Here is a 15,942-nt window from a genome sequence, read left to right on the forward strand (position 1 = left end):
TCATTCAACTCAGCCCTCCAGTCACTGAGAGGTGGAGCCCCAGGTCGGCCCTAATCACACACCGGGCTGCACCTGGGAAAGCCATCGCTCCCCATCTCTGTTCCTGCCACAGCTAAAGGCCCCTTGCCAGCACATGTGGTGCTCTCCAGGGCCCCGCACCCAGCCCTGTACAGACTCCAGGAGCACTTGGACTGCCCTTGCTAAAGCCCGTGGGAGCCCCCAAGGCCCAGCTGCATCCCCTGCCCTGCCCATCCCACTCCGCAGTGCCCTACTGTGTAAGTAAGACGAGAGGTCCTCCACGCTGATGCTGGACCACACATTGCCTGGGATCCCTGGTGGACCCGGGGGACCTGGGGGTCCAACGATGCCTCTGAATTCAGACCCTGAGACACCAAGGGAGGGCACGGAGTCAGTCCTGGCCTGTGCCAAGGGATTCTGCTTCCTCCCCAACCACTTGGACAGATGTCCCCTTCTGGGCCTTACCTCGCAGCAAGGAGAGGAGCTCCTCATAGGAGGTTCCCGGCAAGCCAGGGGGCCCCGGGGGACCAGGAAGCCCAATGCTGATCCCAGAACCTAGGGATGTGATGGAATCGGATCAGGCAGGGGGAGGCAGATGGAAACACCCTGTCAGAGAGGAGGTCGGACACAGAAGAGGTTTGGACAGAAGTGGGGTCCAAAAAAGAGAAGAGATGGTGGCAGGGAGAGAGAGAAGAGGGCACCAAGGGAGGAGGGGAGGGGCCCGCGGGGCCGGAGAAGCAGGTCCAGGTGCCCGTGTGCTTCATTCTGTGAGCGTGTGTGTGTATGGGAGTGAGTGTATGTGTGAGTACAGGAGTGTGTGTGTATGGGAGTATGGGAGTGTGTGTGTATGGGAGTGTGTATGGGAGTGTGTGTGTATGGGAGTGTGTATGGGAGTGAGTGTGTGGGAGTGTGTGTGGGAGTGTATGGGAGTGTGTGGTGTGAGAGAATGGGAGTGTATGGGACTGTGTGTATGGGAGTGTGTATGTATGGGAGTGTGTGTATGGGAGTGAGAATGGGAGTGTATGGGAATGAGTGTGTGTGTATGTGTATGTGAGAGTGTGTGAGAGAGTATGGGAGTGTGTGTGTGTATGGGAGTGTGTGTGTGGGAGTGTGTGTGTATGGGAGTGTGTGTATGTGTGTGTGTGAGTATGGGAGTGTGTGTGTGTATGGGAGTGTGTGTATGGGAGTATGTATGTGTGTGAGTGTGTGAGAATATGGGAGTGTGTGTGTGTGGGAGTGTGTGTGTATGGGAGTGTGTGTGAGAGTATGGGAGTGTGTGTGTTTGAGAGTATGGGAGTGTGTGTATGTGTGTGAGTGTGAGTGGGAGTGTGTGTGTGTATGGGAGTGTGTGAGAGTATGGGAGAGTGTGTGTGTGTGTGAGAGAGTATGGGAGTGAGTGTGTGTGTGTATGGGAGTGTGTGTGAGTATGGGAGTGTGTGTGTATGTGTGAGTGTGTATGGGAGAGAGTGTGTGTGTATGGGAGTGTGTGAGAGTATGGGAGTGTGTATGTGTGTGTGTGTGAGAGTATGGGAGTGAGTGTGTGTGTGTATGGGTGTGTGTGTGTATGGGAGTGTGAGTATGGGGAGCAGATGTGTGTATGGGAGTGTGTGTGTGTGTGTGTATGTGTGTGTGAGAGAGAGAGAGTTGTATGTAGACGCCACACGAGACTGGGACCTCCGTTTTGGCTTTCCTTGCCATGCTGCTTGAGGCATACAGGTTTACAGGTTTGAACAGCTCTGAGCACTGCTCATTGCTGGGGTTGGTGCAGCCTGGCAGGTGGGGGTCAGTGGGGCAATCACAGGGAAGTCTACGCTGGGAGTCCTCATCCCAGTCATCCCAGGCCCTTCCTAACCAACCCTCCTGCAGACACTTACTCGACATGTAGCTGAGAATGCGACTACTCAGCTCTGCATAGTCCAAAGACAGGAGGGACCCATCTCCACTGGCTCCTGGTGGCCCTGGCGGACCCTGAGGGCCCATCAGGTACTGACGTAGGTACTGACGCACGTCATCCCCTGGAGAGGAGAGGATGTACTAGCAGGACCCACCCAGGACATGGGGGTCCCACCCATGGTCCAGCCACAGCCTGGGTTCCCCTACACAAATTGACTCCGGCATGACATTTGTGAGTTCTGGGTCTGCAGGCCCACAGTGTTCAGGGGGGACACCAGCAAGCTGCCAGGTTCCTGAAGGGACAACTGCCAGCTTGCCTGGCATGGGGGCTTGGGAGGACATTTCCTGCCCCCTTTCCAGCCGGTTTGCTGACTCAGCAAGCAGATCAGCGCCATAAGTGGCTCTTTGTCTAAAGGACTCTGCCTACCTCTTGCAGCCCTCCCCAGGCTCAGATAAGGACAAGGTTTGCCTGACGAGTGAGGCCAGGAGAAAGCAAAGAGAGTCCCACTCTCGATCCCCCAACAGGTGACTCACGCTGCAGCACAGCCAGGATGTCTTCAGAAGAGATGGAGGACGAGAACAAGCCGACGTTGTACCCCGAAGCTGTCGGGAAGAAAACCTCAGGTTACCTGCTTAGCAGGTACTGAAGCACCACTCTCATTATTCCAGAATCTGAAAGGCCCGGTCACCGAGCTGTCTGTCTTTGGGGGAAATGGATGAATGGAGTATTATGAGGGTATTTTGAAAGCATAACAAAGTCAAATATTGTTGTTGGGATTTTTTTTTTTTTTTGGTGAGAAAGGAAGTTTACTTTCAAGAACATGCTTTAGCCTAATGCCTGCCAGATGCTGCCAACCTTCATGCACAGGTAGGAAGAACCTATAACTAGGAACACATCAGTCGATTGCAGGACGGCTCACTCGGTGGCTCTCCAGCGTGGCCGCCCTGAATCTGGACAGACTCGTGTTGACACTGTATCCCAGTGGCCCAATTATTAGGAATTCAGAATTAAAACTCATATTCCAGAGAAGGGCAAAGCAAACAGCAAATGAGGAGATGAGGCTCTGGGAGCAGAAGCAGAGCCACAGGAGGAAGGTGCCAGGTGCAGGGCATGGGGAGAGGCTTACTCCGTAAGTAGCTCACAACGTGGTTTGCCAGCTCTGAGTAGTTGAAAGTCTCGCCTGTGATGGTGGTGACAGGTCCTGGGGGACCAGGTGGGCCTGGGGGACCTTGAACTCCGGATAGGTAAGACCTAATACTGTCACCTGCCAACCAAGGAACAAAGCAAAGTCAAGACTGTCCCAAGAGGACATGTTCTCCCCACAGAGGTGACCAGAAGCACATGATAACATGCCTGCCCCACCCCACACATGGGCACAAGGCTGGGCCAGGAGGGAGCCTAGACTCCCCGTCACTGTCATTCCCTTAATTACAGATGGAGAAACTGAGGCAGAGGCCTGAGCTGGGTCAAGTGGCCCATGAGGGCTGTGGGCCAGCAAGACTCCAGCCAGCCACCCATTTGACAAATGAGTACATGCAGGGTGTGGTGTGAAAGCGCGTGTGTGCATGGGAATGAGCGCGTGCCAGCCTCCTCCCAGGGTGTGGGCGAGGGTGAGGTTGTGTCGGGGGCAGCTACGAGAAGGCTGGTGTTGGGGAGCTCACAGGCCTGTAGGCCTGGCTCTGCAGGGGGAAGACCCAGGCCCGGACACACACACTGTTTTCCTCGATGCGCACACGCGCGCGCGCACACACACACACACTCTCCCACTGCCCGACATCGTCCCATGTCTCTTAGCACCATTTCTGTGATGATACCACAGCTCCCTTGCACAGAGACTGTATCTCCGTGTTCTTGTCCCCACGGCTTGGGGCGGCCGGCCACTCACTCTGCATGTACTCAGAGATGTACTGCTGAATCTCCCGGCCAGAGCTGCTGATAGAGCCCGGAGGCCCAGGGGGCCCAGGGGGGCCTGGCGGGCCTGACACGTACATGGTGCTCGATGATGATCCCCCTGCAGCAAAGAGAAAGTGTCCTGTGTCGTTTCTCCACCCTACGGTCAGACAAACGGGCCCAGGAATAGCTTCCATGGTCTGAGGAGGGAGGGTCTTCTCAGGGGGAGAAATAGGATAGTGGCAAGGTGAAGGATCCCCAAGAAGAGAAGAAAGGAGAGCCTATAGCAGCCACTGTCTGAAAGTGGCACGGAGCTAGGAAGCTGCCCCAGGCTGAACTACCCTTTCCTTCTGCAACCTGCTGAAGGACCCCCAACATGGCATCCCCCTTCTCTCAACTCCCCAGCACCCAGGGTCTTTCCGTTCTCCATCATGTGGAGTCTGCATTGTTAGTTATCATTATATGTGCCTGGGTCCTTCCCTCAACCCCATATCTCATAACCTCCTTAAAGGCAGCTCATAGGCCCTAGCACATGGAGATAGTCAACAATCAATCATGGAAAAATGAATGAACGAATAGAGCAACATCCTCACTGGAATGATCAGCCTTCACCAGAAGAAGCGGAGAGGAACTTTGGTCACTTTCAGTTCTTACCTTCAGAAGGACCACTAGGAATGCCAAGAGCCCCTGGGACACCTGGATCACCTGCAATCCAAAATGAGAAGTTTGCATCACCTCCTCCAGGAAGCCTTCCCTGGTTAAGCCAAATCACACTTATTAGTGTGTGTCTCAACAATTGTCCCATGGCTCTTGGCCTCATTTTTGTAATAATACCACAGCTCCCTTTCACGGAGGCTATATCTCCATGTCCTTGTCCCTTTCTCCCTCTGGCCTTTCCTTCCTCCAGCCTCTTCTTTCTCCCAAGACTTTACACTGATAAGTACTTGCTGCCATCTCTTCAGGCTCTGGGCTGTGGGTGCCAGGCTCACCCCTACTCCTCATCACCTTCTCGCTGCTCCCTCACTGACCTTTGTCACCTTTGGGTCCCTGGGGGCCAGGTGGGCCTGGTGGTCCCTGAAGGTTGAGTCCGAAAGAACTGGACCCTGGAAGCCAACAACACACACAATGCAGTCAGCCAGGGTTCGGACAGGCTCTGGCCAGAGCCAGAATGGGGCGGGGCTCAGCCCTTACCTGAGGTTGAGAAACCTGGGAGGCCTTGCTCGCCTGAGGAACACATCAAGAGAGGGACAGTCAGTCTCATTTTTCTCACCCACTAACAGCCCCGTAGAGCCTCCCCAAGATCCATGATTGCTGGGGCTGCATTGCCTTTTGGGCAGTACCTAGAGATGCCACACACACACACACACACACACAGACTTGCACCACACCCATGCACATACTCAACCATTCCTAGAGACATGCTGCTCTACTCTTGCTTATTTGCACCACGTGCCTTTCTGTCAAGCTCAAAGCTCTTGGAAGGTGAGCTTTTGCCACCCCCACCGCTATCCCAGGTTTTGTTTGATGCCAGCTCTACTGTACCTTGGTGTCCTCTGGGGCCTGGGGGACCTGAGGGAGAAAGGCAGAGAGCTATGAGACAGGTACCAGCCAGGCATTGTGGTTTCAGTGGACCCATGGAGGAGGGGATAGGGGTTCCAATGCTGGAGCTGATATAGAACTTGGGGTTCCTTGTGCCTCTCTTTTCACTAGGCCAATGTTGGGTGGCTATCCTTTGTAGAGTTTCTGACTGTTGTGCGTCCCTGCTACCTTTGCTCCAGGCTGCTGAGCTCCCAATGGGATAAGGCAGAAGGATGCAAAAATGCCCCAGCTCATTCAGCTTCATCCAAACCCTCCTGGCAACCAGCAGGTAAACAGAGGACACATACTGGCTTCTGGGTTCCCTGATACACTGTTCTCACCTTGGTCTCCCTTGGGACCTGGGGGGCCAGGTGGGCCTGGGGGGCCAGAGAGGAAGGTTTCTGCAGAAGAAAGAAATAGTTTGAGTATGGACACTGATGTTTGTGAGGAAGCAGCACTTAGCACAGCACCTGACGACATAGATGCTCAATCAATACTTGTCAAATGGATGGATGGGTGGGTGGATGGATGAATGGGTGGGTGTATGAGTAGGTGGGTGGGTGGATGGATGGATGGATGGATGGATGGATAGGGGGATGGATAGGTGGATGGGTAGATGGGTGGGTAAATGGATGGGTGGATGGATATTCCACTAGGAACAGGTTCTGGCCTAATGCTTGCTTTAAAGTTATTCCCATAAGTTTCTATGTTGTACTGTCAGCACTTATTCATGTGCATGTATCCTGCCTACTTTATCAGACCTGGGCTCCCCAAGGATAGGAACCAGGTCTCCCTGGTTAGGCCAGAAGCTCCCCAAGGGCAGAGCTGGCTCCCTCCCTCAGGCCAGACTACCAGGGTGGTTGGGTTGACATGGTTATTCCCTCCATGTGCAGCAAGCAGGAAGATTATATAAACACATCCCCAAGGAAGTCAGGAGCAGGAACCCTGGTGAGTAGGTTGTGGCCACAAGGCTACAGCCACAGTTCATGGCAGGACAAGGGCTGAGGTGGAGAACAGGTGTGCCTTGACTTCCTGACAAGAGGGGAGGCCCTGTGTCATGGCACAGGAACCTGCAGCACCTCATCTGCTAAGGGTGCCCCCTCACTCAGAGGCAGGGCAAGACCATAGTCAAGTTCCCGGACAGCAGATAAGAGCATGTGGAATGACGGGGATACACTGGATTTTGGTGTCAGAAAGTCTGAGTTCAAACCCCTGCTCCCACATGTCTAGCTGGTGACTTTGGGTAAGTTCTCAACCTCTTTCAGCCTCAGTTTCCTCCTCTGTAAACCAAGGTCAAAAAGATCTACATCACAGGGGTGTTGGGAAGACTCGGTGAAATACTGAAGACCAAGCTCCTAACACAGTGATAGCTCAGAGTGAGCGCCGGACCGGGTGGGCTGAAGCCTTTGCTGTTCTGCACTTCAGATGTCCAGGTGGGAGGCCCGGCAGTCTCCACCTGGGCTCCTTAAAGGGCCTGGGAGTCAGTCCTCTCAGCCTGGGCCTGTGGCCAAGAACCCACAGACCCCTGTCATTGCTCCCTGGGTCAGTGGTGCACTCCTGCCAGATACTCATCTTCAAGGCCAAGTCTGCCCCTGGTCCTCTTGGACTCCCAGAACTTCTATGACAGCTGCCCCAAGCTCCAGGGAATCAGCTTGCAAGACCCTGGTGAAGAGCCCTGGCCCTCTCCTCCTTTTCCAAAACACATCTTTCACGTCATCTAGAACAGAGGGGCCCATGTCCACCCTGAGAGGAAAGTCCTCCCGACCTGGCTCATCGCCTTGCGTTCTTGCAGGGTGTGACCTACCTTGCGGTCCTGGGAGACCAGCTGGGCCGGCAGGGCCTGGAAATGGGGTTGAGGAAGAAAAGGCTAAATCACGCGTGTAGGGTCATAAGAAGAACTAAAGGCATAATTCCTCCCAAGGCATGGAACAGAGACCCAAAGAGGCCACCTTGCTTATTTGAGAGCAATAAGCAATCTGAGACCAGCTCTGTGGTCCAGTTGCGTGAGAACATCTCTGACAGGTACGAGGAGCCCGGGGCAGGCAGGACTGCCCTCTCTGCTGCTGTCCTGTAATGGTTAGGGACTTCTACGTGCCTCTACGTATTCCTTGTCACTGGAGCTTGTCAGGAGGGAAGGCTGGTACATTCTGGCATTGGTTGTGATAAGTTGTGCACTTCATTTGTACACACAAATTTAAAATAATTAAAAATACATATAACAAAAAGGCACTTTGGAAAGGTAGGAAACAAATTGTCCATAACTCTTCAATTTGTGGGCATTTTATTTTATTTTCTTCCAGCATTTTTTCTTTTTTGCATCTTGTAAAAATACAGTTGAAACCACAGAGCAGGCATTGAGTGTCCTGCTCTCTCAATAAGTATTTGTTTTATCTCCTAACAACTTTGTTCCGAAGTTTTCATATTTTTGTCACCATCCCATTTGGGGATATTTTCTTCAAATAGATACCTAGCATTTTTGTTGCCCTGGATGCAGAATATCAAATCGTTTTCCAGGAGGAAACAAAGGGTTCGAGGACTGGGTCTTCTGAGTGGCCACAGGCTCTGGAGGTAGACTGATCTGGGCCAAATCTTTTGTCCTGCTGCTTATTGGCCGTGGGACCTTGGGCAGGCCATTTACCTGCCCCAAGCCTCAGCTTCCCCTTCTGTAAATGCTGAGAGAACATTCGCCTCCTATGCTGTGAAGTAGGATAACTGATCTAGTTCATTGTCTGACAATGTAAGGGTTTGCTTTTCTCGGGCCAAACTCCTTATTCTGTTTACCAGATTCAGTTCCTGCCCTGGGTCTCAGGATCTGAACAAATAGGGCTAGTCACTACCACCAAGACCTACTGCTGATTTGGGGCAAAGCAAGAAAACAGACTGACCTGGGGCACCTGGAGGTCCCGGGGGTCCCATGGCTCCAGGAGGCCCTGGGGGGCCTGGGACAGTAAGCATTGATGACCCGTCTGAAAGCAGAAGGCACATGGAACATTGAGCCCTACTCTTCTCACTCAGAGGTGCTGGGACTCGAGCCAGGCTGTGGTGGACTGCCTGCCATCTCTTCTCATCACTGCTAAATTTCCCTCCTCCCCCTCTACTGATCCAAAAAGCTGCCGCCACATCCTGCCCAGAACACTGCGAGCCAAGGTAGGTGCCCAGGATAAGAAAGACACAGAAAGGAGGGTCCCTCTAGGACCTGCCTACCTGAAGTCACGATCTTGCCTGGAGCTCCTGGTTCACCTAGAAAGAGAGGAAAAGGCCGAGAGTGGTTGTTCTGAGGATCAATTAGTGGCTCAATAAGCCATTTTCAAGGCTTCTGATTGCGTTTGGGACCCACTTCTGGGCCTCTCAGCCTCAGGCTAAAGGCATTTTAATGAACTGAAGGCAGGCAAGCAAGATGCATTAAGTCCTTTCAGCCGGAGCCCCTGGAGGCCAGAGCATCCATCTTCATTCAGGGAATTGGCTTCAGTTGAGGATGTGGAAAGCTTGCCTTTCAGTGAGCCCAGAATGAGGCTGACTGGAGAGTCCTTCACGCTCCCACATTCCACCACTCTGCCTGGGAATCGCCTTAGGTGGGAAAATTACTCAAAGGTCAAAGGACAGAGGCAGTGAGCCTCCCAGGCAGAGCAGGATTCCCAGAGTGCTCTGTGGGACAGCTGTAGGGCTGTGCAGGATTAAAGGGGGCTCTGCGGTGGGTAAGTCTGAGAAGGTATGAGTTATGTAAAGGTGAACAAGATCTCTTTTCTGCCTTGTGTCTCAGAGCATTGAAAATGCAAGTGTGCGTGGAGGACTTTTGAGAAGAGGACATTCCCAAACGTATCAACTGGATGCAGTGCTGAGAACTGACACTCCATGGACTCACTTGGGGAAACCATTCTTTAGGGGCCCCTTTTTTTCATTTCCCAAGTTCTGTGAGCAATTCATTCATTCACACAATGAAAGGAGACTATTGCTGTCTCCCGAAGGGAAAGCAGAGGGATGGTCTCTGCTCACCATCCTTCAGCCAGGGCTCATGAACAAGACAGGAGAAGCACTTGAGTTTGTTTTGTTGGGATACAATCCAACATTGGGTAAAAAGGCCCTCTTGTGCATGTTGTCCAGTCAGGGTCTGAACTCCCCCTTGGACAGGAAGTCATGGGCCCTCAAAAAGGGAGGGTTTCTGTTATCCTTGGGAATTCCAAAACCTATGAGACTCTTACAAAAGGTACCATCCATTTGTGAACAGATCCATGGACCTAGTGTGGTCTGCCTGGGATCTATAAACTCAGTTATCATTATTTTGGAATTACATTTAGTGAGCCCTAAAGAACTCCTTGGCCCAATCAGTCACTGGAAATGATTTCTGGAAAGTGGTTATTTTAGGTTCCCACCAAGAGTGACAGTGACTGCTCATGACACAGCATGGCTCGATAGAATGTCAAAGTTCAGGAGTGTGTTGGGGTCACAGGAACAGAAGGAGAAAGACTGTCCCTGAGCACTGTGGATCCCTGAACTTGCTCGGGGTTGAGGTCTGATAGGCAGAACTGGACAAGAGGGTCACTGTGTGTATAGGCATCACCACATTGCCCCAGTCAGACCCCTGAGGATGAGCTCCCCTCTGAGTACCCCGACTTGCCCTCTCAGTAGCATCTTAACACTCCTCTCTGCCTGTACTAAAGCCACCTCTCAGGAAAGGTCTGATTTACTCGTTCACACTAAGGCTGATGTGAATGATAAGGGCAAAGGGAGCTCCTGCCCCAGGGGAAGAGACTTGTTAGGAGGGGACCAAGCCTACATACCAGGGGGATGAAGCACTAATAGGGGCATTCAGAGGCAAAACAGGGCATGGAAAGGCTCTGGGGAGGGCAGTGCCCTTCCAGAACCTCCTGCAAGGCTCAGGTTGGTGGGGTGGGGAGGTGTCTGGGGAGAGGTCGGGCTTGAGGACTCAGGGCTTGGTTCACAAACCCCTGGGCTCCCAGCCTCATAGCCCTCTGTTGGAACCACTAGATGCCACTGTTGATCCAGGCTCTGGCCAGAGAAAGGCCTCTTCCTGTCCATCCCTTCCTTCCACAAAAATGGCCAGTGAAAAGAAAGAAATCTCATTTGGAAATTCGCTTACCTTTGATTCCTGGTCGGCCAGGGGTACCGGGAAGTCCTGATGTGATTAGAACAAGTAAGTCAGGATGATGAAGGCCCAGCAATTCCAGACATCCTTCGGTAGTAACTAGTGCTCTGTCACTCAGCACAGCCACACTGTTGATTGAAACCCTGGGCCGCACCAGCTTTGCCTTCCGCCTTAGTCTAGACAGTCCCTGGGGAGCCTCTTGCTCTGAGCCCTTGTCCCTCTTTGGGAAATGGGGCAACAGCGTGGCTTGGAGCAGGCAGAGGCCCATGGGCTCAGCTTTGGAGGGGTTCCATCCCTTGGGGTTATGAGCCACCTGGAGCCTGCAGAGCAGCCTCTGTCTCCCCTCTCCCCTGCAGGGGCGGGGCTGGGTTTCCTGTGTCCAATGCAGCATCACCCTCTTGCCTTTAACTACTGAACTCCTCTGTGACAGCATCGGAAGCATGTACCTATGCATTCAACTGCTGGGGGGCTGCTGCCTGATTTCATTTTCAATCTTTGCCTAATTTCTTTCAGGAAATTAGGGGATGGATGTAGTAATATGGGGGCACAATGGTCCAACTACAGGACAGGCTTTAACACTGAGGCTGTCCCAGAGAAACTAGACTTTCCTGAACAAGGGTGAGCGCCCATGCGCTGCCATGCCAGTGGGGGAACTTGGGCCTCTGGAATAACAGCTCTCCTGGCTAGCAGGAGCTCTGCTATGAGCTTGGGGTTCCTCTCAGATTCCTGCACCCGAGGGGAACAGGGCACAGGCAGACAGAATTGGTACACAATCTAATCTCATTTCTACTAGAATGGTGTTCTAGATTGTTCTGTGTCTATTTTTCCTTCCTAAGGTGCTTCTCAAGACTCACAGTGAAAGGCAGTGTGTGCCAGGGAGTTGGCAGAGGAGCGAAAACTCTGGTGACTGCAGGAAAAGCCCTGGCCCAAGCAGTTACCCCAGGAGAAGGTAGGAGTGATCCAGCGACTCACCCTGAGGTCCCTGGGGTCCTATGAGACCTGCAGAAAATCAGACACAAGAGGGAACAGTAGAAGGGTTGAGGCCATCCCTGGTAGCCACACCCACACCTGCACAAACCAGTGGACATTGCAGTGGAAGGGTCAGTGGGTACAGAAGGACATGTCTCTTGCCGGGGCAGCCAGCATCCATGGACCTCTCAGCTCTGGATGGAGAGCAGTTCTTTGGGCTTTGCAGTGAAGCGACCCACTGCTTTCTCAGGCAATGGTGCTGAGCCTATTAGGGTTCACAGACCCTTTTGGAATCTGAGGACAGCCACAAACCCAGAATGCTCAACACTCATGGATCCCAATGCTGCCCCAGGTTCCCCCTCTATGGCTCCTGTTTGGGCACCCGCCAAAGGAGACTGAGGAGGCCCCTATACTCTCAGAGGCCCCCGACGAATGCCCACCCGCCTTGACCACACAGCTTTCTTGGCTGGTTTTCATTTGTTCTTCCTGCAGCCCTGAGAAGTTTGCTCTTTGCTCTCGGTGGAGACTCTAACAATGGCTTCCTCCTCTGCCCAGTGGGTGTTGGTGAGGGCCCAGTACAGTCCCAGGAGAGGACAAGAGGGGAAGGGCTCAGAGGAGCAAAATAGTGAGGTGACCTTCAAGTCTGCAGTTTTCAGAGTGTCCTTGCCCCTTTCTAGAACTCCTTGTACTCAGTTGTTAATCCCACTCTTCTGAATTGCCAGACTTAGTTACCCAGAGGTGCCAGGGCCTACAGCCACAGCACACAAAACAACCTAACACTACGGCAGTTCCCTGCAGAGCTGCTGGAGGAAAACGGGATAAGGCACACATGGGTGCATTTGTGCACACCTGCAAGAACACACAACCATGCACACATACACCCCTTCCCCCACAACCTGCACACCTGTGCATGCACACGCACACACATGCCTACATCTGCACACACAAAGCACACACACACTAAGCAGGGCCATGGCTCCCTCTTCCGGCTCTGTTACCTGGCTTTCCTGGGTCTCCAGAAGGTCCTGGTGGGCCACGGATTCCAGGCATCCCTGTAAGACCTTGTTCACCTAGAGAGAGAGTGGCCAACGTGGAAGTGTTTACATTTAGGAAAGCTAAACTGGTCATCACATCTGAGCTGATAGTTTCTGAGAGTTTTCCTAACTGACTAGCTGGCAGGTGGGAAGGAGAAGGGGAACAGAACTGGACACTGCACACTTCCACATGCCGTACACTCCTCTGCACTATGGTTAAGGGGACTGAGGGCTGCATGCTGGAACATGGGCTGTGATGGGAGTGAGGCTGGGGCAGCAGATCAGTGACCAACCTCTTGGGCCTTGGTGTCCGTCTGGGCCAGCAGGACCTGGTAAAGTAGAAGCAAGGTCTCTCAGTTGCTCCTGGAGTGATTTCTGCGATTCCTCCCTCTCCTGTCCCAGTGTCCTTGAAGCACATTGTCTCCCAGCAGCCCACGCAGGCATGAGCCAGGGGACAGCCTTGTCTGTCACACTCTCTGGATACAGTACTCCCCCTGCCCCTTCTCCTAAACCAGCAATTGTCTCTTTTCCTGTTGAGAATTTTTCGGTGCCTTCCCATTGCATCTCAAGAAGCTTGATGCTCAATGCTTGTCGTATTTACTTGAGGGCCTAGAAGTCAAGGTCCTCCATGTTCTTGTCTCCTCTGCTCTAGGCACTATTTATTGTAACCTCTCTCCAAAACAGTGGCCTTCTGGAACCATATCTTGCTCTTTCCCATTTCTTTGTCTTTCCCTGCTCATGCCGTCATCCCTGCATGGAATTTTCCAAACTGATCATGATTAAAATCTTTCTAACTTTTTGGGACCACTTGAAATGCCCCTTCCTCCATCCTTCCTGTTGGAAAAAAATCTCTCCTTCGACTGTATCCTCACAGCACTCTGTACCTCGCATGACACTTGTCACCTCATGCAAGTCTTATCTCCCCTTGAGGGAGGTCAAGCATCTCACTTGCCTAGCAGTGTCAGCACTAACAGCTGGGGAACTAAACGAGCGTGCAGATGCTTCATCTCCACAGGTGAGGTTTAAACCCTTCTTGGGTTTGATCCTCAACACTGGCCTTTATTTTTAGAAATGGATTCTTGCTCTGTCACCCAGACTGTAGCGCAATGGTGTAATCATAGCTCACTGAGCCTCCAACTCCTGGGTTCAAGCGATCATCCTGAGTCCCTGGGATTACAGGCGTGAATCACTGCACCCGGCTACCTCTGAGATTCTTGGTCAGTTTCTGCAGCCAGGCTGACAGGCACCTCAGGTGAGCAAAAGGATAAAAACCTGGATTTGGCCATGAGACTAGCCCTGGGATTCCTGGAGCACTTGAGGTTCCTAAGGACTTCAACACTATCTTCCCCAGGGGAATGGGGAGCTTACAGGCAGCTGTAAGGCCTCTCCCAAAGTGGAAAGAAACCCACAGAGGTAACTGCAGCTCTCTGAGCCCCAGAAAGGATGCCCAGACACAGAAATGACTGGTCAAGGGAGACTCTACCAGGGGTGGGCAGATTAGAGAGCAGGAGAGGCAGTTCTAGAAGACTGCCTCCAGGGTCGTGGTGACCCCTCAAATGGGGAACTCACTGAATCCATTCCTTTGGAACACTTACCCATTGCTCCTTTAGCCCCGGGCTCACCAACAGCACCAGGCAAACCTCTCATGCCAGGCTCGCCTGCAATGGACAAAGAACTAGCTGGTTGGACACTTGCAAGCTGTGTATGCTTCAACAATAGTAGTCTGCTCCCTCCTCCAAGAGGTCAAAGAAGCAGCTTCTGCTTTGATTCCAAGGTCAGGGCCACTTGGTACCCCTGGGCAGTGGCATGGGCTCACCCAGAAACCACACCTAATCAGAACCATGGGCATGTGCATGAGTCTTATCTCCTTGGAAACTGAAAACCACCCCTTAAGTCACAGCTCTATTACTATCAATTTCCTTTATAATCACGCCAGTTGGCAGGAAGTCAGTGGTTGAGAGGAAACCAGTGGTACAAACTTTCTGCTGCTTCGGGAAGAGCTTAATTTTCTCAACTGTATTCCCCAAAATTATCAGAGACAACCCTACACTTTCTTTTTTGCTCCAAACATTTACTGTTTGGACTATATATCTGGATACCTCCTTATCCTCCATTCCAGGCTTTATTTTCTCATCTTGTGTTTTTTCTAGATCACAAGTTCCCTGAAGGGTTTCAAACAGATTCGGTCTCTTACTTCTGGATTTTTTCCAACCTAATGACTGATGGATTTACAAAAGTCATGGATGGCTTAAAGTAGATTCCCATGACAGACTGACCTGTGAGGCCTCGAGGTCCTTTCTCACCCTGGTCACCTAAAACAAACAAGGGGGAGGCGGAAAAACCACAGCTGTGAGCAAGGAAAACACCCTCACCCAGTAACAGGCCCCGGCTGCAGGTCAGTTCTCGCTGTACTGTGAGCTCCTGTCAGCGGGTGTCGGTGAGGACACAGCATTAATGCAGCCAAAGGCGCACATCTGATCTTTGGCAGAGTCAGTTCCCCCCACAGACTGAACCCCCAGCCCCTGCTGTTGCACAAATTGGTGCCATGGACACAACAGGTCAGATGCCTTGGAATGCTGTGTCTTCACCACCCCAAGAACCATTCACCACCCCAGAATTCAATGTGACATTAGTGCTTTGTTTCCCTTCTTTGTGCCCTAGTTTCCCTGAGAGTTTGGATGAGAATGAGATCCTGGTCCAGGTCCTGTGCACCCTCAGACCCTGCAGTGAGGGTCCCATCTGGGCTCCCAGGAGTGAGGCAGGCCCTGGTAATGACCGAGCAGCAGTGAGTGGCATACCTTTGGGTCCTGGTGGTCCCATCGGTCCTTTGTCACCTAAAAAGGAAATGGACACCTTGGTGTAAAATGCCCTACAGGGGACAACCAGGAAGGGGCAATGTCTGTCTCTGAAGACAGGCTCCCCCAATCCTGACTTCTCCTTCCCCTCTTGCACTTGTCAGCCTACACAAGCTGTGGGTTGTGTCCATCAGATCCTCACTGTCCCCCAGGTCTCCCTCCAGCTTACCTTTGACACCAGGAAGTCCCACTTCACCTCGGAGCCCTTGGAGACCTACAGGACCTGCCCAGCAGAAGAAACCATGCACACAGATGAGTATCCCTAGCTTTGGAATGATGAGACTTGTATGCACACACATGCACACATACAGGCACACACACGCACACACCCTATAGTAAAAGTCAAAGGGTGCTTTCCATGGACTCCTTCCCAAGTCCTTTTTAAGTCATTTTGGCCCAGCTTCCTTGCCCCTGCTGATGAACAGGCTTTAGAACACATTGTAGAGCCTTGGCAGAGGCACTGGCCACAGCTCAAGATTTTCAAGACAGCAGGACGAGCTCTGTGGCCACAGGGGACAAGACAGAGGCAGGTGCTTGCTCAGATGGAGGCAGGGTGGGGACTTCCATTTCTGAGGCTGCCGGAGGGTCTCAAGCCTTAAG

General features: G+C 52.5%; 1 protein-coding gene across 1 annotated transcript in view; it reads right to left on the minus strand.

Annotated features, from left to right (window-relative positions):
- COL17A1 (collagen type XVII alpha 1 chain) overlaps window positions 1-15,942 on the minus strand; it is a 55,693-nt gene that overhangs the window by 3,695 nt on the left and 36,056 nt on the right. Inside the window, exons 26-47 of the mRNA XM_015456648.4 lie at window positions 15,512-15,565; window positions 15,286-15,321; window positions 14,764-14,799; window positions 14,083-14,145; window positions 12,781-12,816; window positions 12,452-12,523; window positions 11,457-11,483; window positions 10,479-10,514; window positions 8,585-8,620; window positions 8,266-8,346; window positions 7,185-7,220; window positions 5,722-5,781; window positions 5,345-5,371; window positions 4,994-5,026; window positions 4,831-4,905; window positions 4,457-4,507; window positions 3,798-3,923; window positions 3,039-3,176; window positions 2,446-2,514; window positions 1,893-2,033; window positions 484-573; window positions 273-383 (exon numbers count right to left, since the gene is read on the minus strand). Of these exons, the coding sequence (XP_015312134.3) occupies window positions 273-383; window positions 484-573; window positions 1,893-2,033; window positions 2,446-2,514; window positions 3,039-3,176; window positions 3,798-3,923; window positions 4,457-4,507; window positions 4,831-4,905; window positions 4,994-5,026; window positions 5,345-5,371; window positions 5,722-5,781; window positions 7,185-7,220; window positions 8,266-8,346; window positions 8,585-8,620; window positions 10,479-10,514; window positions 11,457-11,483; window positions 12,452-12,523; window positions 12,781-12,816; window positions 14,083-14,145; window positions 14,764-14,799; window positions 15,286-15,321; window positions 15,512-15,565 (1,434 nt within the window). The remainder of the gene's footprint in view (window positions 1-272; window positions 384-483; window positions 574-1,892; window positions 2,034-2,445; window positions 2,515-3,038; window positions 3,177-3,797; window positions 3,924-4,456; window positions 4,508-4,830; window positions 4,906-4,993; window positions 5,027-5,344; window positions 5,372-5,721; window positions 5,782-7,184; window positions 7,221-8,265; window positions 8,347-8,584; window positions 8,621-10,478; window positions 10,515-11,456; window positions 11,484-12,451; window positions 12,524-12,780; window positions 12,817-14,082; window positions 14,146-14,763; window positions 14,800-15,285; window positions 15,322-15,511; window positions 15,566-15,942) is intronic.

This window comes from Macaca fascicularis, chromosome 9, assembly GCF_037993035.2.
Source record: "Macaca fascicularis isolate 582-1 chromosome 9, T2T-MFA8v1.1".
NCBI classification, from domain to species: Eukaryota; Metazoa; Chordata; class Mammalia; order Primates; family Cercopithecidae; genus Macaca; species Macaca fascicularis.